At 43.4% G+C, this 22776-nt stretch overlaps 1 protein-coding gene across 1 annotated transcript in view; it reads left to right on the top strand.

The window, feature by feature from the left end:
• ak8 (adenylate kinase 8) overlaps positions 1-22776 on the top strand; it is a 140111-nt gene that overhangs the window by 37093 nt on the left and 80242 nt on the right. The window contains exon 6 of the mRNA XM_041194479.1: positions 22152-22233. Coding sequence (XP_041050413.1) covers positions 22152-22233 — 82 coding nt within the window. The remainder of the gene's footprint in view (positions 1-22151; positions 22234-22776) is intronic.

Genomic DNA, 22776 nt, shown 5'->3' with positions numbered 1-22776 from the left:
TAGTGCTGCAAAGCATGAAGATTTTTCTAACTTCAGCCTCAAGATATTAAACAGATTGTGTTCAATCATTAAGGAAACCCTTCCTTCATATAGCCCATCTCTGCCTCAGCCCATCTGCTGCTAAAATCCTCATCCATCCTTTTGTTACCTCCAAACTCTACAATTCCAATGCTGTCTTGGCTGGCCTCCCACCTTCCACCCTCTGTGAATTTGGACTTGTCCAAAACCCAAGTGCCTGTATCCTAACCTGGACCAAGTCCACCCTTGAACTACATTGCCTCCAGGTCAAGCAACATTTCAAATTTAAAATTTTATCCTTTTGTGTTCAAATCCCTCCAAGACCCTGCCTCTCCCTATCTCTGTAACAAGTTCTAGCCCTGGGAACCACTCTGTCTCCCTTCAGTTCTGGCCTTTTGTGCACTCCTGATTTCCTTCATTCCACCACCACTGCTGTGCCTTCAACTACTTATGGCACAAGCACTGGAATTCTCTCCCTAAACCTTTCCCTTCTCCTTTAAGCTTCTTAAAACCTCTCTCTTTAACCAAGCTTTTGGTCACTTGTCCTTTTGTGGCTCGGTGTCAAATTTTATCTGATAATGTTTCTGTGAAGCACCTTTGGAAGTTTTACTATGCTATACTTTGTTTTTACTATGCTTCTATAAGTGCAATTTGTTTTTGTTGTTAAATACCTTCATCATCTGCATTGGCTATTTACCAGAGTTTCCATTGATAAGTTTTACTCAAAGAAAAATGAGAATGAAAAATTGTTCTGTTTTCTGAACATTTACTACATTCTTTGTTTAGAAAAGATTTCTGCACATGAGCATTGTAGATTAAAAGGTATAAATGTGATTTGAAGATGGAGAAGAAATGTCAAATACCGTGAAGGTTAAAAATAAATAGAACGCACCTAATACTTGCTGTTAAGGGCAAGAAGTGATTTTTAAAAAATAACCTTCAGTGGTAAGTGGGTATATGTTGTTACTAATCTAATTCAGCTAAAGCTTCACATATAAATTACTTAATGGATTGGAAAAAAGTAACCCCAAGTACTCAGAAAATACTTGCAACGTGTAATTATGTCCACAATTACATCCAAGAAAATGCCTATAATAAGATACTTTTTCATATACCTTTGATTATTTTAATCTAATCTTTCATGGCAAGTTAGTACCTGTTTCTTACTCTGTCTGGCCTTTATGCACATGCTGTTGACAGCATGGACAATAACCTATTCCCAGACAACCACAAGTGTCCCCTTGTAACTGACTTAACTCTGTCTTCTGATCTTTCTTTTCCAAGCATTCTATTTATTTTTAACTTTCACGGTAGATGACATTTCTTCTCCATCTTCAAATACGCATTTATACCTTTTAATCTACAATGCTCATGTGCAGAAATCTTTTCTAAACAAAGAATACAGTAATGTTCAGAAAACAGAACATTTTTTCATTCTCGTTTTTCTTTGAGTAAAACTTAGCAATGGAAACTCTGGTAAATAGCCAATGCAGATGATGAAGGTTTTTAACAACACTTTGATTTGTCCCGGCTGGTGCAATTCAGGTTGGAAACTGAGCAGAGTGGGAATTGGAACAATAATCATCTCACTCTGTGGCATGAGGATTAGGGCTCTAATGCATTGTAACTCTGTTCTGAATGAATTAAATTATTGCTATTATGAGTTGATCTATTTTTTCCTAGTTGTTCAATTTTATACTGCTTGACTATGTTCTTCCGATATTATATATCACTCTGTGGCGTCCACGTATATGTGAACAACCTAATTTTTGGTTTTGTTTTTGCTCTTGAGCATATTCCAAATAAATGTGTAGTTTTTACCACCAGTATTATAGAACTGGCTACAGGCACTGACCATGTGTAAATGGCTTGTAATTATAATTCCTTTTTAATGGAGTCTGTCTGGTTGGCTTTTTGTGCCTTAGTATGCAATTAACCCCTGATAACTAAATTTATGTTTGTGCAGTCAGGTGTGAAATCTAGTTAGGATGAATTTTTGTACATTGTTGCCTAATGTTGAGCTAGGTCAAGTCTCTGTGTTTTATGCTCGACCATTTGACTCCCAGGGTAGCTCTTTTCCCTGTGACATCTGCTCAGTTGTCTGTCCCTCCTCAGTTCCTTTGCACATGCAGATGTTCTGTCCGTAGATCAGTGCCGTGCTTAAGGAGCTCAGAGTACACAGGCTTTTGATGTCTGATAAAAAGAACCAACTCACTGGAGGTAAGGAGAGGATGATCTGAATGTCAATTAACCTTGGCTAAACAAGCTAGAGATCCTCTGCGGTAGATTGTTCAGTTTATTATCAAGTACAGTTGACAACCATTGCACAACTATAAACGTCAAATTTTTGCATAAAGATTTTTCTTTTACTTTAACTGTAATGCATGGTGGTGATATCTGATGACAATGAAAAATATATATATTCATCTTACTGGCTTTGATGAAGTGACTGTAAAATGACTGACAACAGAGACATTTGCTTCCAAATATTGGGTGTGATTTTATCCCTGGCTGCCTTTCAGGAATGGAGTGGGTTGTTAAAGTTGCTGGAGATCCCATTTGTCAGCCACCATTTTAATTGTAGTCTTTTTTTTGCAGTCGGTCGACTGCAGTTAGAGCTCATGCATAATTACGAATCAGGTCCTATGATGCAAGTAAGACCCCAATGCCATTTTAACACCAAATCACAGGAGTCCTGCCCAGTGCCCAACCCAGCAATAAAGTCTAGTGGGCTTGGTTTCTTTGATCCACTGAAGTAATATTTAAAAGGGCACTCACATGTGTAGTATAATGGTATCTGGCGTAGCAAGGGTTAATGTGGGACTGGGAAACAGTACCACCCACAGTGTGATGTAAAGAGACACGTGACCTGAAACTAGAGAGAGTTGTGGACTGACAGACACCTCTGTAGAAGCAAGCATAGAGTTAGCACATAGTTTGGGCTAAACCCTGTATATATGTACATAGTTATGTGTTATCAATAAACAGTTAATATTCAGCCATACAAGACTCAAAACCTCTTGGGAAACCAACTAAACATATAGTATACAAGATGGTGGCAGCTAATGGAAAAACTCAAAACCTGGAGCAGAAATTCAAAAACTGAAAAATTCAAGGAGCAGCATTCTGACAGCAATGAAAGCAGCTGAAGTGAAGACACAAAAGGAGATCCCCTGAAAGAAGCTCCATTGCAGAATTGGAATCAGAAAAGTAGAGAAAAAATTCCACCGTGCAGCTGAGAACTCCACAAGACCTTGCGGAGGTCCATTATGAATGCCCATAGAGTGCAGAGTCGAACGACCTAGCAGGGATGAACAAAAAATTCAATTCTAAGCCAGGACTAACTTGAAAAGTTTCAGTGCTGTAAAAATGTCAGAGCAGCCTGTTTCCGAAACCACCATGGCCAGCTGGGTTCAGAATCAGCGCCATACCGCGTGGCAGCTGAACTCGTTGTGTAAAAGGAAACGAGAAGCAGAAGGTTTAAAAGTCTCAGCCAAAGCCAGGAATTGGTTGTAAAACGCTTGAAAATCCTTGGATATCGCAGGGAAGGCCCAGAATGGTTGATTGTTTTTAATTTTGTGCAGTGATTTACTCAAAGAGGCCAGGGCTACCATCGCCCTGGGAGGCCACCAAAACAGTACAAGTATGGGAAAATTCTGTGAAAAATGAATACAGCATTTAAAGCTGTACTCCCCTGATCTTTAAAGCAACCATGGAAAACAAATCAATATTACCAGACCAATTTGGACTGATCCAAGGGCCAGACCAAACACAAACTTGGGGAAAAAAAACAAAAAAACTGCAGATGCTGGAAACCCAAAACAAAAACAAAAATACCTGGAAAAACTCAGCAGCTCTGACAACGGAGAGGAATACAGTTAATGTTTTGAGTCCGTATGACTCTTCACCAGAACTAAGGAAAAATAGAAAAGAGGTGAAATATAAGCTGGGTTAAGGGAGGGTGGGACAGGTAGAGCTGGATAGAGGGCCAGTGATAAATGGAGATTGCCAAAAGATGTCATAGACAAAAGGACAAAAAGGTGTTGACGGTGGTGATATCAGCTAAGAAATGTGCTAATGGTGACATTAAGGGTAGAAAGCAGGATGAGCAAGGGACAGATAGCCCTAGTGGGGGTGGGCTGGGGGGAAGGGATCGAAATAGGCTAAAAGGTAGAAATAAAACAATGGATGGGAATACAGAAATATATATAAATTATTGGAAAAAGGGGGATCGGAAAGGGGGTGGGGATGGAGGAGAGAGTTCATGATCTAAAGCTGTTGGACTCAATATTCAGCCTGGAAGGCTGTAAAGTATCTAGTTGGAAGATGAGGTGCTGTTCTTCCAGTTTGCGTGATGATGCCACCATCAAACACATCTTCCCTTCATCCCCTCGGCGGCATTCCACAGGGATCGTTCCCTCCGGGACACCCTGGTCCACTCCTCCATCATCCCCTACACCTCAACCCCCTCCCACGGCACTTTCCCATGCAACCGCAGAATGTGCAACACCTGCCCCTTTATTTCCCCCCGCCTCACAGTCCAAGGGCCCAAACACTCCTTTCAAGTGAAGCAGCATTTTACTTGCACTTCCCTCAACTTAGTCTACTGCATTCGCTGCTCCCAATACAGTTTACTCTACATTGGAGAGACCAAATACAGACTGGGTGACCGCTTTGCGGAACACCTTTGGCCTGTCCACAAGCATGACCCAGACCTCCCTGTCGCTTGCCATTTCAACACACCACCCTGCTCTCATTCCCACATGACCGTCTTTGGCCTGCTGCATTGTTCCAGTGAAGCTCAACACAAACTGGAGGAACAGCACCTCATCTTCCGACTAGGCACTTTACAATCTTCCGGACTGAATATTGAGTTCAACAACTTTAGATCATGAACTCTCTCCTCCATCCCCACCCCCTTTCCGATTTTCCCCCTCCTCTTTGTTTTTTCCAATAATTTATATATATTTTTCTTTTCCCACCTATTTCCATTATTTTTAAAAGTATTTCCATCCATTGTTTTATCTCTACCTTTTAGCCTATTTCGATCCCCCCACCCCCACTAGGGCTATCTGTCCCTTGCTTGTCCTGCTTTCTACCCTTAATGTCTCCATTAGCACATTTCTTAGCTAATATCACCACCGTCAATACCTTTTTGTCCTTTTGTCTATGACATCTTTTGTTAATCTCCACCTATCACTGGCCCTCTATCCAGCCCTACCTGGCCCCTCCCCTGGCCACCAGACCAGCTTACATTTCACCTCTTTTCTATTTTTCCTTAATTCTGATGAAGAGTCATTCGGACTCGAAACGTTAATTGTATCCCTTTCCGCAGATGCTGTCAGATCTGCTGAGTTTTTCCAGGTATTTTTATTTTTGTCCTTGTGTATTAATATGTATATAGCAGGAATCAATTGTAAAACAGGAATAGCAGGAATTGATTGTAATACAACTGGATGAGATGTTGTCAAAGGAAACCAGGGAGGAAATGGCGGATGCTCTGAGGTCATTTTCCAATTCCCACTAGATACTGGCAAGGTACCAGAGGATTGGAGGTCTGCAAACGTTGTACAATTATTTTAAAAGGGTGCAAGAGATAGGCCAAATAATTATATGCCAGTCAGTCTGGCTTTGGTGGTGGGCAAATTATTAAAATCAATTCTGAAAGACAGGATAAACTGTCAGCTGGAAAGGAATGAATTAATCAGGGATAGTCAGCATGGTTTCGTTACAGGAAGATCGTGTCATATTAATTTAATAGAATTTTATGAGGAAGTAACAAGGAGGATTGATGAGGGTAGTGTAGTAGATGTTGTCTACTTGGATTTCAGTAAGGCATTTGACAGGGTCCCATATGGCAGACTAGTCAGAAAAGTAAAAGCTTATGGGATACAGGGGAATGTGGGCCCTAAATTGGCTCAGTAACAGGAAACAAAGGGTAATGGTTGATGAATGTTCTTGTGAATGGATAATGGTTTCCAGTGGCCTTCCATAGGGCTCAGTTTTGGGTCCTTTGCTGTTAGTTGTATATACTAATGATTTGGACTTGAATGTTGGTGCATGATTAGGAAATTTGCAAATGACACAAAAATTGGCAGTGTAGTTGATAATGGAAAGGATAGTTGTTGTCTCCAGAATGATATCAATGTTTTGGTTGAGTAGGTGGAAAAGTGGCAGATGGAATTCAAACCAGAGATGTGCGAGGTAGCGCATTTGGGGAGGGCAAATAAAGCTAGGGAATGCACAATAAATGGGAGGATATTGGGAGGGGTAGAGGAAGTGGAGTACACGTTCACAGTTCCCTGAAGGTGGCAGGACAGGTGGATAAGGTGGTAAAGAAAGCATATGGAATGCTTTCCTTTATTGGATGAGTGTAGGACACAAAACCAGGGATGTAATGATGGAACTGTATGAAACGCTGGTTAGGCCACAACTGGAATTTTGTGTACATTTGGTCGCCACATTAAAGGAAGGGCATAATGCCTCTGGTGAAAGACAGAGGAGATTTACAAGAATGTTGCCAAGGCTTGAAAGTTGCAGCTATGAGGAAAGATTGGATAGGCTGGGATTGTTTTCCTTGGGTCTGAGGAGGCTGAGGGGTGACCTAATTGAGGTATTCAAGATTGAGGGGCCTAGATAGACTGACAGGAATGCCCTGTTTACCCTTGAGGAGAGGTCAATTACCAAGAGGCACTGATTTAAGGTGATTGGTAGAAAGATTAGAGGGGACATGAGGAAAATCTTTACCCAGAGGGTGGTTGGCACTTGGAATTCACTTCCTGGTTTGAGGCAGAAACCCTCAACTTATTTAAAAGGCACCTGGATCTGCATCTAAAGTGCTGTAACCTGCAAGGCTGCGGACCGGGTGCTGGAAGGTGGGATTAGAATGGGCAGTTAGTATTTTATATTTTATTTTTTGGCTGGCACAGACATGATGAGCTGAATTTTTTAAAAACTCATTCATGAGAAAAGGGCTTTGCTGGCTGGGCCAGTATTTATTGCTGATCCCTAGTTGCCCTTGAGAAGGTGGTGGTGAGCTATCTTCCATGTGGTGTAGGTACACCCACCCACAACGCTGTTAGGAAGGGAGTTCCAGGATTTTGTCCCAGCAACAGTGAAGGAACGGTGATATATTTTCCAGTCAGGATAGTGAGTGACTTGGAGGGGAACTTGCAGGTAGTAGCGTCCCCCTCTATCTGCTGCCCTTGTCCTTCTAGATGGTAGTGGTTGTGGATTTGGAAGGTGCTGCAGTGCATTTTGTAGATGGTACACACTGCTGCTACTGTGCGTTGGTGATGGAGGGAGTGAATATTTGTGGATGTGGTGCCAATCAAGCAGGCTGCTTTGCCCTGGACAGTGTCAAGCTTCTTGAGTGTTGTTGGAGCTGCGCTCATCCAGGCAAATGGGGAGTATTCCATCACACTCCTGACTTATGCCTTGTTGATGGTGGATAGGCTATGGCAGTCAGGAGGTGAGCTACCCGTCACAGGATTCCTAGCCTCTGACCTGCTCTTGTAGCTGCAGTATTTATATGGCTAGTCCAGTTCAATTTCTGGTCAATGGTAACCCCCAGGATGTTGATAGGGGATTCAGTAATAGTAATTCCATCGAACGTCAAGGGGCGATGATTAGATTCTCTCTTGTTGGAGATAGTCATTGCCTGGCACTTGTGTGGCACAAATGTTACTTGCCACTTATCAACTCAAGCCTGGATATTGTCCAGGTCTTGCTGCATTTGGACATGGACTGCTTCAGTATCTGAGGAGTCACGAATGGTGCTGAATATTGTACAATCATCAGCGAACATCCCTGCTTCTGATCTTATGATGCAAGGACAAAGCAGCTGAGGAACTCCTGCAGTGATGTCCTGGAGCTGAGATGATTGACCTCTAACAACCACAACCATCTTCCTTTGTGCTAGGTATGACTGCAACCAGTGGAGAATTTGTCCCAATTTCCATTGACTCCAATTTTGCTTGGGTTCCTTATGTCGCACTCTGTCAAATGTGGCCTTAATGTCACTCTCACCTCACCTCGGGAGTTCTGTTCTTTTGTTCATGTTTGAACCAAAACTGTTATGAGGTTAGGAGCTGAGTGGCCCTGGCAGAACCCAAACAGGGCGTCAGTGAGCAGGTTATTGCTAAGCTTGATAGCACTGTTGATGACCCCTTCCATTACTATGCTGATGATCGAGAGTAGACTGATGGGGCAGTAATTGGTCGGGTTGGATTTGTTCTGCTTTTTGTCAACAGGACACAACTGGGCAATTTTCCACATAGCCGGGTAGATGCCAGTGTTGTAGCTATACTGGAATAGCTTGGCTAGGGGCGCAGCAAGTTCTGAAGCACAATTCTTCAATATTATTGCTGGAATATTGTCAGGGCCCTTAGCCTTTGCACGCTCCAGTGCCTTCAGCAGTTTCTTGATATCATGTTCAGTGAATCGAATTGGCTGAAGACTGGCATCTGTGATGCTGGCGACCTCCGGAGGATCATCCACTCGGCACTTCTGGCTGAAGATTGTTGCAAATGCTTCAGCTTTACCTTTTGCACTGGTATGCCGAGCTCCCCTATCATTGAGGATGGGGATGTTTGTGGAGCCGCCTCCTCCAGTGAGTTGTTTAATTGTCCACCAATTTTCACGACTAGATGTGGCAGGACTGCAGAGCTTAGCTCTGATCTGTTGTTTGTGGGATCACTTAGCTCTGCCTATCATTTGTCCTGTGTTTTAGCTTCACCAGCTTGACACCTCACTTTTAGGAATGCTTGGTGCTCTCCTGCACTCTTTTGAATCAGGGTTGATCTGCTGGCTTGATGGTAATGGTAAAGTGGAGGATATGTTGGGCCATGAATTTACAGATTGTGTTCGAGTACAATTCTGCTGCTGCTGATGGCCCACACTGCCTCATGGATGCCCAGTTTTGAGTTGCTAGATCTGTTTGAAATCTATCCCATTTAGCAAAATGGTAGTGCCACAGGTATCCTCATTGTGAAGTTGGGACTTCGTCTCCACAAGGGCTGTGTGGTGGTCACTCCAGCTGATACTGTCATGGACATATGCATCTGCGGCAGGCAGGTTGGTGAGGATGAGGTCAAGTATGTTTTTCCTTCTTGTTGGTTCCCTCACCCCTGTCGCAGACCCAGTCTAGCAGCTATGCCCTTCAGGACTCAGCCAGCTCGGTCAATAGTGGTGCCACCGAGCCACTCTTGGTGATGGACATTGAAGTCCCCCACCCAGAGTACATTCTGCAGCCTTTCCACCTTCAGTGCTTCCTGCACGTGGTGGTCAACATGGAGGAGCACTGATTCGTCAGCTGAGTGAGGGCAATATGTTGTAATCAGCAGGAGGTTTCCTTGCCCATGTTTGACCTGATGCCATGACACTTCATGGGGTCCGGAATCGATGTTGAGGATTCCCAGGGCAATTTCCTCCCGACTGTATATCACTGTGCCTCCACCTCTGCTAGTTCTGTCCTGCCAGATATAGTGATGGTGGTGTCTGGGATATTACCTGTAAGATATGATTCTGTGAGGATGACTATGTCAGACTGTTCCTTGACTAGTTTGTGAGACAGCTCTCCCAATTTTGACACTAGCCCTCAAATGTTAGTAAGAAGGACTTTGCAGGGTCAACAGAGCTGAGTTTGCCTTTGTTGTTTCTGGTGCCCAGGTTGATGCCCCTTGGTCCATCCGGTTTCATTTCTTTTTTGAGACTTTGTAGCGATTTGATACAACTGAGTGGCTTGCTAGGCCGTTTCAGAGGGCATTTAAGAGTCAGCCACATTGCTGTGGGTCTGGAGTCATATGTAGGCCAGGCCAGGCAAGGAAGGCAGATTTCCTTCCCTAAGGGCATTAGTGAACCAGATGAGTTTTTACATCAACAATGGTTTCATGGTGATCATTAGACTTTTAATTCCAAATTTTTTTTTTGAACTGCCATGTCGGGATTCAAACCCGGGTTCCCAGAGCATTTTCCTGGATGGTCTCTGGATTACTAGTCCAGCAACAAAACCATTACACCATCACCTCTTTCTTGCTGTAACTTTTCTATGGTTCTATGACCAAAATGGGGGTCATCCCCCCCTGTCACTCAGCCAACTGAATGGTGTTCCAGGATAGTCCCAGTTCCAAAGCCACATGGGTCCATCTCTACCTGTATCAACTTGACACAACTCAACAAGGCAGTAGCGAGAGGTGTCCACCCAGTGTCCTCGGTGGACAACAGCTTGACCAAGCTCTCCAAAAGCAGTGTTTCAAAGATCAATGTTAACAGCAGCTTCCACAAGAAAAGAAATCCTGATTGCTGACTACGTTTGTCACCCCTTTTGGCAGTTTCTGTTTCAATCACATGCCATTCAGCATTACCTTGGCATCCGAGATTTTTCAGCGCATGATGCCAACTATTTTGCATGGCCTGGAGGGTGTCACCTGCCATATGGATGATGTTTTGGTCCATGGCACAGCTTTGGAGGAACATGACAGGAGGCTCACAGCTGTCCTAGAATGCTTGCAGGAAGCAAGGCTGACACTAAACAAGAAATGCAAGTTCTTCAAGACCTTCATTTGGTTCTCAGGGCACATTGTCAGCAGCAAAGGTGTCATGGCGGACCCACAAATGAAAAGCTATCAGTGTGTTCCCAACCCCATCATCTATTCTAGACCTACAGAGATTCCTGGGTACGGTGAAGCAGTTGGCGAAATTTTTATCCAACCTGGTGCAGGTCACAGAACCCCTGCGATACCTTCTCAGAAAAGGCCAGGCTTGGTGCTGGGATGCGCACCAGGAGCAAGCGTTTGGGCATATCAAAGCCACACTGCTCTCACCTGATACCCTGGCTCATTATGACCTAATCCTGCCCACTACTGTAGCAGCGGATGCCTCGTTCACAGGTCTAGGGGCAGTTTTATATCAGGAACAAATGGATGGATGTTGCCGACCAGTATATTACGCATCTAGAGAGCTGTCAGATGGTATGCTGTTATCAAAAAAGAAGTTCTTACAGTCATGTGGGCTTGCCCGATGTTCTCTGACTACATTATCAACCTGAAAGTCCCCATTGAAATGGATCATAAGCCCACGGGTCTCACTGTTAGATGAGAAGGAACTTGCAAAGATACCACCCCCTTCCCACCCCCTCTTAGAATTCAGAAATTCCATTTGTGTCTCATGAGATTTGCTTATGTTCAAGGGAAATATCCAACAACTGCAGACGCACTATCCAGGGCCATGATCGACCTTCCTGTGACACATGACATCAACCTGGTTGAGGAGCTCGTGTTGTACTTCCAATTGGTGAAGAGACAACTGCCGGCCACCTCAGGGAAACCAGCAAATTTGCCAGGAGCAGACGCGAGATGAGGACTGTGTCCACACCTGCTCTTACTGTCAACAATGGTGACCACAGCAGAGGCCAGGTGGCAGCGTCATAAAAATTTGGTTTGAACATAAGATCAGGATGGTCTAATGGGCAGATAAGCGGCAGATGGAATTTAACCCTGAAAAGTGTGAGGTGATACATTTTGATAGGAGTAATTTGATAAGGAAGTATTCAATGAATGGCATGACACTAGAAGTTCTGAGGAACAAAGGGACCTTGGCGTGTGTATGTCCATAGATCTCTGAAGGCGGAGGAGCATGTTAGTGGGGTGGTGAAAAAGGCATATGGGACACTTGCCTTTATCAATCGAGGCATAGATTACAAAAGTAGGGAGGACATGTTGGAGTTGTATAGAACCTTGGTGAGGCCACAGCTGGAGTACTATGTGCAGTTCTGGTCGCCACATTATAGGAAGGATGTGATTGCACTGGAGGGGGTGCAGAGGAGATTCACCAGGATGTTGCCTGGGATGAAACATTTAAGTTATGAAGAGAGGTTGGATAGACTTGGGTTGTTTTCGTTGGAGCAGAGCAGACTGAGGGGCGACCTGATTGAGGTGTACAAGATTATGAGGGGCATGGACAGGGTGGATAGGGAGCAGCTGTTCCCCTTAGTTGAAGAGTGAGTCATGAGGGGACATAAGATCAAGGTGAGGGGCAGGAGGTTTGGGGGGATGAGAGGGAAAAACTTTTTTACCCAGAGGGTGGTGACAGCCTGGAATGCACTGCCTGGCAGGGTGGTGGAGGGGTTTGCCTCACATCCTTTAAAAAGTACCTGGATGAGCACTTGGCATGTCATAACATTCAAGGCTATTGGCCAAATGCTGGTAAATGGGATTAGGTAAGTAGGTCAGGTGTTTCTCACGTGTCGGTGCCTCTTCTGCACTGTGTGATTCTGTGAACAGCAAAAACACTTTACCCTGATAGATGACCTGCTAGGATACAATGGACAATTGGTCATTCCAGCCTCCTCTTGGCAAGAAATTCTCCAAAACATTTACCAAGGGCAGCTGGGTGTTACAAAATGTAGAGTAAGTGCCCAATCTGCATGTTTGGTGGTGAGATATATCAAGAGCCTTTGAAGAAAAGATAGCAAACTACCAGGTGTTTGCTGGACCAGAGAGAGCCCCTCATTCCCACACAGTTCCTTACCAGGCAATGGCAAAGGTTAGGAATTGATTTATTTGCCCTTATTGGTAAAATCCTTCCTCATCATGGTTGACTACTTCTCATGATGGATCAAGTTGAAGAAATTATACACGACAACCACTGAGGTGGTCATGAGATCCTTGAAGGAAATGTTTGCGAGCAATGGAATCCCAGACCAGGTGGTATCCAATATTGGCCCGCATTTCACAAACGAATATTTCACCCAATTTACCATCAGTTAAGGCTTTCAACACAGTACCAGCTCCCCAAGGTATCCATAATCAATCAGTGAGGTGGCAAGGGGCATCCACACCATAAAAGCTCTTCTGAGAAAAAATGATGACATCCCTATGGTGCTTTTAACTTATAGATCCATCCTGCCACAATGTGAATTAGCCCCATCAGAGCTTCTGATGGGCAGAAGACTCCACATCCAACTCCCAATGCTTCCAAGGTAACTAATCCCAGTGTTGGCAGTCAAGTATTACCTAAACCTTCAGGACTGAGAACAGTCCTACAGGCAGTGTCAAGCATTCACCTACAATAAAAGGTACCACACTAGAAACCTGCCACAGTTTAAAAAAAGGGGACAGGGTGTGGATCAGGGACCTAGAAAGAGAGGCCGTCATTGTCTGGAGAGACAATGACCAGCCAGGGTCATCCTTCATCCATACACCAGAAGGTACGATCAGGGGGAACACAAGGATCTTTCTCCTCGTCCCTTGAGGCGAACCTCCTACTATACACTTGAGTGGCTTAGAAGAAGACAACCAAGTGTCAGAAACACAGACTTTGACTCAAACTCCAAGTCAACAACGGTTGCCTAAATAAACAGATTCCTCCGAATATGACCAGAATGTGAAAGAATTGCCAAGCCTCCAGACTGTTTGAATTTATAAAGTCAGAGACCTGAGTGGAGGGACAGGGTTGGAGAAGGGATAGCATGACTTATTTGTAAATACTTTGGGGGAGGTGTAGTGTAAGAGTATTTGGCATAGCAATGGTTAATGTGGGACTGGGAAACAGTATTGCCCACAATGTGATGTGAAGAAACACATGGCCTGAGACTAGGGAGAGTTGTGAGCTTGACAGAAACCTGTGTAGAAGCAAGCATGGAGTTAGCTCATAGTTTGGACTATACACTGTATGTTTGTAGATATCTATGTGCTATCAATAAACAGTTAATGTTCAACCATACGAGACTTGGAACTGCTTTGTGAGACCTACTGAACATACAACAGCATGCTGTGGGGATCTGTGTGCTGTTGTGCTGTTTGGATTGCAGGAAAGATTTTAGCTCTGCAGCTCCTTCAGCAGGACCTGGTGCCTGGCGGACCAGGGTCCCAAAGTTTCCCAGTAGCTCTTAAAGTCAAAACAGCCCTTCACTTACTTGTCACTTGCACATTCCAATCTTCTATAGGGTATATCTCTAGCATATCACAGTCTACAGTGCACAATTGAATTAACCAGATCACCAATGCTGTTTGCCAGGACTAACCAGGACATTATCTTATGCGTTGAACTCAACATCGAACAAGAGAGAACTAGTGGTTTGTTGCAGACTGTACAACCTTTCCATCGAAGTTGCCTGCATTTGGCCCAGGCAGAGCAACAGCTGCAGTCTTTATTGGCAAAGATCAGGATGAAAGCGAGGAGACAACCGTTGAAGGAGGCTTATCTCAACATCTTGCATTAAGAGATGTGTGTGATGAGTTAATTGCGCTGATTCTGATGACCCACCCTGAAAAACTACATAAAGTCCCTCTGCATTAACAGTCCTTGTTACATCCTTCACCACTCCCTTACTTCCGTATAAGAAACAAAGAAACCTTTAAGTCAACTTCTAAAATGCAGATTCAGAACCTGCTATTAAACCACACTGCAGATCAATGTGCCATATAATTCCCAATGCAGTAATTACCTACACTTCATTCCTTGCCTGTATTAAGGCTGATGGCTTTGAATGTTAAAAGGGCATGGCTGCAGTGTCCGTGGAGGTGGCAATACTTTCCAAGGTAGACTGCAGAGTGCTGATGCCATATGAGATGACAGCACACTGGCTGGGAACAGACTCCTGTATACTTTCGCCATTTCGATTAAGCTCTTTGGCATATGCTACAAACCTGGTATAACTGCTCTGTGAAAGGCTGAATAATGCCAGGGCATGGACAACACACCCCTTCCACCCCACAACCCTGGAAACCAACATGCTCCACACCAACCTGCATCATAGCCATAAAGCGCTGCGGGGTGGACTAATGAGGGCTGAGAGGGACTTCTGCCCCTTGTTGTGGAGGAAGTCCGCCCTCTGGAACTGCCATCCAATCTGATTGGCTGATTGGCTGGCAGCTCCATCATTCCCTGCAGTGCCAGGAAGGCGTCAGTGATAGCTGCCAGGACTACAGGAGTAGAGAAAATCAAGGCCCATGGATCCCTGGAGCAGGCAAGTCTGGGGTCTTGGACAGAGAGGGTTTGGGTAGGTTAGGGAGATGGGGAGGGGATGAGTTTAAGGGAGAGCATAGGTAGGAAATAAGGGGGGTTGACCTAAGGGGGGCCACCCCACAATCAGCAAAGGGCAGCTGCCAAAGAGTGACCGCCCCCATCCTTCCCACCCATTAAGCATTTGATGTAAAAAAAATCAGGCTTTCTGCACCCGTCCGACTGCCCATACCAAATATTTTATGGTGTAGGCAGCGTATTATCAGGGTCAATTGGCTTGATAGCAAGCCCGATTGACCTGTTACAATCCTTAGCCAGACTCTGGGACATGGGGAGAGGTCGTGTTAGAGACCAGTAATGTTTTGTTTAAAGTAGGTAAAGCTTGAGATTCAAAAAACCTGCTTTTGGAATAAAGCCACAAGATTCCATGGTTTTGAATAAACAAAACCAAAATTTACTGTGCAAGTTTAGAAAGAAATAACAATTTACAATATGTATCTTATACTCTAACATTCAGGGAAAGTATGAGGTACATGTGAATTAACAGACAAATTGTGGTTGAACACACCACACTACAGAATAAATGACAAATGTGACCATGACAGAGTCCATAGATTTCTCAAGAAATTGCCTTAGAAAATAGTCTCACTGTGAGTCAACCAAAGCCCCACAGTGAGTCACTGAAACTTTGTCTTTCTTGCGAGGGTTCCAATCTCCATCTTTGAAAATAAAAGCAAGATCCTGCGGATGCTGGAAACCTGAAATACGAATAGAAAATGCTGGAAAAAAACTTCAGAGTGCCCTGAAGAAGAATCATACAGACTCAAAATGTTAACTCTTTTTCCCCCTCCACAGATGCTGCCAGACCTGCTGAGTTTTTCCAGCATTTTCTGTTTTTATTCCAACGTTGAAGATCCTGCCTTGGAATTCTCTTGAAACATCTCTCCCACATGGATGACTTTAACAATGGCTCACCTCGCAGGATTTCAATCCCGCCTTCTGGGATTTCTTTTCCTTGGATTCCTGAGTGACTCAACACTAGCTCACAAGCACACTTCCAGACCTATGCCCATGCCAAGCAGAACTCCACTGCTCCAAAGGGGTATCTTTGCCCCAATGGCCCACAGTACGGAGTCAGTCTGCTAACTACAACTCTTTCTTTAATTCGCAGCCTATTTCTTTGCTCCCTTCTTTTAACTTACTTAACAGGGCCTATCCCTGCCCCTGTGTCTCTGACATTTCTTGACTAGCAGACTACCTCAATTTGACTCCCTGAAGAAGAGTTGTTTGCTAAATGTTGAGTTGTTCCGGGAACCTATCAAAACACTTTCAGAAGTCCCATCCTTGTTACTAAGCAGGAACCCATGCAACAACATCGAAACATGCTGTACCTTAAATGTTACAATCTCTGCAGACTGTGAATTTTAGCTGACTCAATTAATTGAATTCACAGCAGACCCTTGATTATTCATTTAAATATGGTGGACGGGCTGCCGGTTTTGGTGCCTGCCCGCCCCACTCCCTGTATTATGGGGAAGAGCTCGGGGGTGGGGGGGGAAGATGGTAGAAGGGGCACCCACCCTATTTTACGTGCCCCCTTCAATGCGCCCCTGCCCGTGCAGGAAACATGCCTGCTAGGGGCATGTAAAATTCAGACCAAGCAGTTTTATTCTCAGGGAGAATGCCTTAAGTCCTCTTCTCTATCCTGTTCAGTAGAGCTCCCCCCTTCACTGTCCCTGCTACCATCCCTGCTCTCTTGTGCTAGGTGTTTCATCATGCGAAGATCCCTCTTCTCACTATATAATCCATGTACAGTGTCAATGTCTCTGCTGGTGCTTGGGAGGATAGAGTTCTTGAGGCTGTGCCCTTAGAAAAATGGGTCTCCTCTGAGGAGTCTTCTGCAGGGAGCCTTTGCTGCTGAGAAGGATTTCGAAAAAAGAGAAAAGGGTCGAATTAGAATGCATTGCAAGGCTGGACCTTAGCAGATTACTGCCTTGGGAATACAGCTTGAAGTTGTGAAGCTCGCTGAATATTTACTGAGATGACTGAAGTGTTACAAGAGAAATGCAATTAAGACAAACTGCCACTTTCTACCTCCTTGCTGCCCATAACTTTGTCTGGGCCATTAATCTGAAGGACTTTGTATTCTGTGTGAGTGAGGACTAAGATGTTAGGTGCAACTCTGGTCTTGGTTCCCTTCCTGGAATCATGTGGCATTTTGTCTTGTGGAAAGAGGGGGTGAGCTTCTAAACTGAGCATGTTTAGAGTAACCATCTTATTTCTACCTTTCTCTTCCAACTGCCGTTTTTGAAAGTGAGAGCAAGCTATTTTTTTGAAAGAACAGGATTCTTATAGGCTAGGAGCCAGCTTTAAAGACCTATGGCTGCCCCCTTCTTGGTTTTGATGCATAAGAGCAATGTGTATTTACAGAAACAGCTCTCAAAGGACAATCTGAATAGAAATATGACTATATACACAATACTTAAAATAATCTAGTGAGTGGGACTAAAAAATGAAAGCACAAAGGAACTGAAAGAAAAATGAAGACGACTTTTATAAGGTTAAGTATGTGGTTACATTAAGAACCAACCGTTTCCAACACTATTTTGTTTAATTTGTAAACCGTTAAATCATCCTAGTGGTGTATTTATACATATAGGTAGGAATCTAAATTTTCTGTTTGGGGATTGCCTGAAAGTATTCATAGATTCTCAGGGAACCCCCTGTCCTAACTTCCAAAGCAATGTCAGTTACCTAAAGGAAAACGGGTTGTAGGAACGCATCCCTGCTAATACCGGCTGCCCCAAAGCTTATTCAGCGGGGCTGAATTAATTGGCTAAGGGCGAGACTTCCGCCCCCATCTGTGGTTGGCCGGCAGCTCCGTAGTCCCAGTAGCACCAGGTTTGTGTGGTGGCCCCTGGTGGGACTACAGGCAGTCCCCAAATAAGTGGAGGTAATGGAGTTGAGACTGAAGGCAAGTCCAGGGTTTCAGCAGGGCATGGCTGGCTGCTTCAGCAAGGGAAATGAGGGGGTTGGATTCAGAGTTTGAGAGGCTAGGGGGAGTGTTAAAGGTGGGTATGACCTTCGGGGAGGGGTTGCTTCTGGGCAGAGGGATCCCCCAAAGGAGGTAATCCCCCTGTTCGACACCAGCCTGGGCAGCCGAGCTGCCTGCTCAGTGTGGGCCTTCCTCTGCCACAAGTGAAGTAACTCTTTCGAGTACAAACCCATTTCCATCTGTTTCAGATGAAGTTACATTGTTTCATAGTTTGCCATTGTGAGATTCGAACTCTTGATAATCTTTTAAATGAAAACCAAATCAACAAAATTGGGATAAATCAGGCACAGCCCCTAATTCAGGTAACCCAGTACCATAACCACTTGGCTATTTAGGCCAAGCCTTTTTTTTTTTGCAAGTCCATTTGTAACACTTTCGAGTACAAACACGTTTCCATCTGTTCCTATTCAGATGAAGTTACATTGGTTCATAGTTTGCCATTGTGAGATTTGAACTCTTGAACTTGGGGTTACAAACCCAGTACCATAACCACTTGGCTACTTAGGCCAAGCCTGCCACAAGTGAAGTAGCAGCTGGGATGAGATGAGGTAATTAAGTGGCCATTAATTGGCCAAATAAGGGCTTTACCAGGCCCAAGATGAGCAGTCCACCTTCGCTGTACCCCATAAAAAAGGAGACAGGTCAGGGACGGGCGGGCAGGCAGCGGGCAGGTTGTGCACTGGATTTTACAAGCCCCCCCCCACCCCCACCTTCCTACCCAGTGCCCGTATTTGTAAGAAACATACGCCTTATTTGTCTCCAGCAACAGGAGCATTTTACTAGTAATTCTGCAAGTACGAGAAACTGGTGGCATCTAGAAATCTCATGACCCCAGGAGCCCATAGGGATTTGAATTTGAAAATCTATCCCGAATGTAAGATTGTAATTACTTCCACAATTTTTTAAACCAGTTTTGCTTCATGAAAGACAGGAACATTTTTCAAAATAATTTTTAAAACCCTCTACAAAGTTTAAGTATTTTTTAAAATCAAAGACTAGTGTGTTCATAACTATGTTTGGAACGTAACTTTAGAAGCAACACGTAAACATAAGCAATATTTCAAACAATGGATGAAAAATTCTAATTCTGGCTCAGCTATTAATTTGTAAAGTAATTCTTATCCTATTGGGGATACTATGTAATATTCGTTGAGTTGCCTAGTTGTATATAGAAGAAGCCACTCAATACATAAGGGCAAATACAGAGCTACATGTTGCAGTTCATAAATAAATGCAACACATATGCTTCTTCAAAGTTTTTACCCTTTGGATTTCATTTACAATATTCTAACAAAGGAGTATTGAGTGTTACAGGATGTGGTATACCTTGAGTAAATAATTTTATTTTGTATGAAAAGCATACAGATGACACACAACTTGTTTTTGTAGAGCACTATGTGTGTTAAGTGGGATCGATATTACTAGGTTGCTTTACATCCTTATTTCACCATTACTTTTGCAGCAAATGTCTTCAATATTGTGAAAAAGCGAAGTATCTGTCACCACTCTGGCATTCAAAACACATTGAAATGTTAATAAAGAGTGCTCTTGAGATAATATTTATATCTATAAATGCAGATTTTCAAAGAGTGCAGAATGGTAATACATTTACATTTACTTTAACAAGGGCATGTGGGAAATGACTATTTTCAGCTCTGTTACTGCATGTGGCCCTAAGAGTGAGTGTTCCATTAGCAAGATGCTCTCATTTGTAACTAACGAAGCCTGTGCTTTCTGCTGATTTTTACTGCTCCATCAACTCTTATTCATTTGCTCTATTCTATTAACATTTCTGTTGGATTTTTATCTTTTTGCATTTCATTATATAGATTAAATACACATTACACTGATTCAATATAATAAATTTATTTTTCATGCTGTAATCTGAATCTTCAGCAGCTAACTGCGAACAAAAATCTAATGCAAAAGTGATACTTATAATATGTCTTACAAAATAGCTTTTAATTATGAAACTTTAAAAATGTTTGCTTAATTCCATCTGAGGTTAGTACAGATGTTGTTTGAATGACCCTACGAGTTGCTCTGAAGGTTTCTTTGTTCTCACTTTTCCTTGCTTATTATCAATGCTTATTGAATCACAAGTACACTAATGCCATGAGTTTGCATGTGGCGGCAGAACCTGACAATCATAATATATCCTCACAGATGATACAAAAATAAGAATTTTTAAAAACGATTAGTTATATTTGAACATTGTACAACATAATTAACAGAATTTCCAAATTTAGGCAGAGTTAGAATTTTATTTTTTAAGATTGAACAGTTAAATGTGTAAGATAATTTTAAAATTCAAAGAAAGATCTACAGGAATATGTGCAGGGTAAGACCACAATGGCATCAATAGAATAATACTGAAAAATCTCTTCACGTTTTAACATCCATATAATGCAGTACCTGATATCATTTCATTTAGAAATCTACAAATAATTTAAAGAGAAAAAAGTATTGGAGAAATAAGTCTAGAGGTGACAGAACAGTGAAATGTCCATGTCAGAGGGGTTGAAGCTCTGGGTGGAGGTAGGTGATTTGCAGAGGTGGAAATAAGGGTTCTTGCTGGTGGTTGAAATGTGGGCTTTGATGCTTAGTTTGGGGCTGACAAGGATGCCAACGTTTTGGAACATTGGTTCATTGGTTCACCCTGTGAATGTCTAGCATGGGTAATTAAGGGGGTGGGGGAGGGTGTTGCAGGTTTGGGTGAGAACCTGCAGTAACAGAGTGGAGTTTATGATGAGGAATTGAAACAGGGCTTACAGCTAACTGTGATTTGATATTGGACAGCCAGTCTAACAGCAGGGAGCTATCGAGGGAGGTAGTGGAGAGATAAGACTAGGCTTCACTGGCATACATTTTGGAGATGACCCTATGTAGTTGAGGAAAGGGAGGAGGCCAAGGACTTCAAAGGTATCATGCAGTGATAGGATGAAAAGCCATAATTGGAGATATGTTAGCTACGTTTGGATAGGTAAACATTGAATTATGCAAGGGAGAGGAGATGGAGAAGGATTGCATTAGGATTGTATTAAACATTGCAGAGTGGCTAAGGTGGGAAAAACTCCACCCAGCACTGTTTGTAACTTGGGTCAGAGCAATCTCAGTGCTCTGAGAAAGACAAAATAGAAGAAAAAAGATTCAAAAAGGAGAATTATCCACTGAGTTGATAGGCAATGACGCACTCAAGAACCTTACAGAGAGATCAGAGATAGCATAAGAGTAGGAGAAAATAGATAAATGGAGGGTAGTTTTTAAGATATGGATTTATACTATGGGTGTAAATGAGGTACCTATTGATCTTTTCCCCACCAAATGCTGGAGATTATCAGATGTGGCTGAAGATTTGAGCACATTTTAAAGCAGTAATGAATATGTGAAATAGACACTCAACAAAAAATATTGAATGTTATTCTATTTTAGCTCCTTCAGAAACCATTGAGTAAACATCATTTATCACAAGGATGGGCACAGATGCTTGAAAATTTTCTGAAACAAGGCATTTCATGCAATCATGAAAGAGTCAATGAGTCACCTGTGGAGTATAAGTAGAATTGAAGTTGTGGTTAGTAGAGCTATATAAGGGTTTTGACTACCTGTGGGGTGGGAGAGATTTCACAGAGCTTATTTTTTTTCTGGCTGCTTACACATAGTTACCTAGATGATTGCTGAAGTTGAGGTTATGATGTACGGATATTAAAGGTGAGATTTTAACTCACCCAAAACCCATTCACTCAGAGTTAAAATCAGGCCCGACATATCTGGAACACTTGGTGCCTAACTGCAAAGACCATAAAGACCATAAGACATAGGAGCAGAAATTAGGCCATCGGCCCATCGAGTCTGCTCCGCCATTCAATCATGGCTGATAAGTTTCTCAACCCCATTCTCTCGCCTTCTCCCCGTAACCTTTGATCCCCTTACCAATCAAGAACCTGCCAGCCAGCAAAATGACCAACTTCTCAACAATGAAGCTAATCTTGTGCTCTTATTAAAGCTATATGGTATATTTAGTATCATCTTACGTAGTAAATTGTAACACTGCATACTTCTCTTTTCATTTCTCTATTTATAACCAACTGCATTGCTATTGTTTGTTTCTCAGGGCTGGATCCTTGTGGGTTTCCCCAAAACACGAGAACAGGCACTTGTATTACAGGAAATGGGAATTGCACCAGACCATGTTGGTGAGTTATCATGAATAAGAATATTAACTCAAAGCAAGATTTAGAAATTGATCTTGGTAATAGAACAACATTTTCAGATCGTTTCACCCTAGAAAGAATGGCTAAAGTACACGGGCCAGGATTTTTAGGATGCTGGGTTTCCCTTCCTGCTGTCCGAAGAGTCAGCGTAGGACTCATCCCTGGTGACGCTCCACCGATTGTTAATTGACTGGGGACGGAACTTGCCCCCTCACTTGGAAGGAATTCCTGCCTCAGAGGGCTGCCGGCCAATCTGATTGGCCAGCAGCTCTCTACCTCAGCAGCACCAGAAGCTGTAGTGGACTGGACTAGGACTGCAAGCAATCCCCAGAGTCTAAGTCCTGGGAGTCCAGGACCAGGTAAGTGTGGGGGTCTCAGGGTGGGGACGGGTGGTGAGGCTCAGGGGATGGGAAGAGGGTGGTTGAAGATGTTAGTGAAGAGGCTGGTGGGGAGGGAGCATCTGCAGGGGCCAGACCTCCGGACCTTGTTGGGGGTGGTTGGGGGGGGGGGGTGGTGAAAATGTTG

Source organism: Carcharodon carcharias, chromosome 8 (genome assembly GCF_017639515.1).
Source record: "Carcharodon carcharias isolate sCarCar2 chromosome 8, sCarCar2.pri, whole genome shotgun sequence".
In the NCBI taxonomy this organism is placed as follows: Eukaryota; Metazoa; Chordata; class Chondrichthyes; order Lamniformes; family Lamnidae; genus Carcharodon; species Carcharodon carcharias.
Note: the sequence above shows the minus strand (reverse complement) of the source record. Positions and strands in the feature narration are given on the sequence as shown.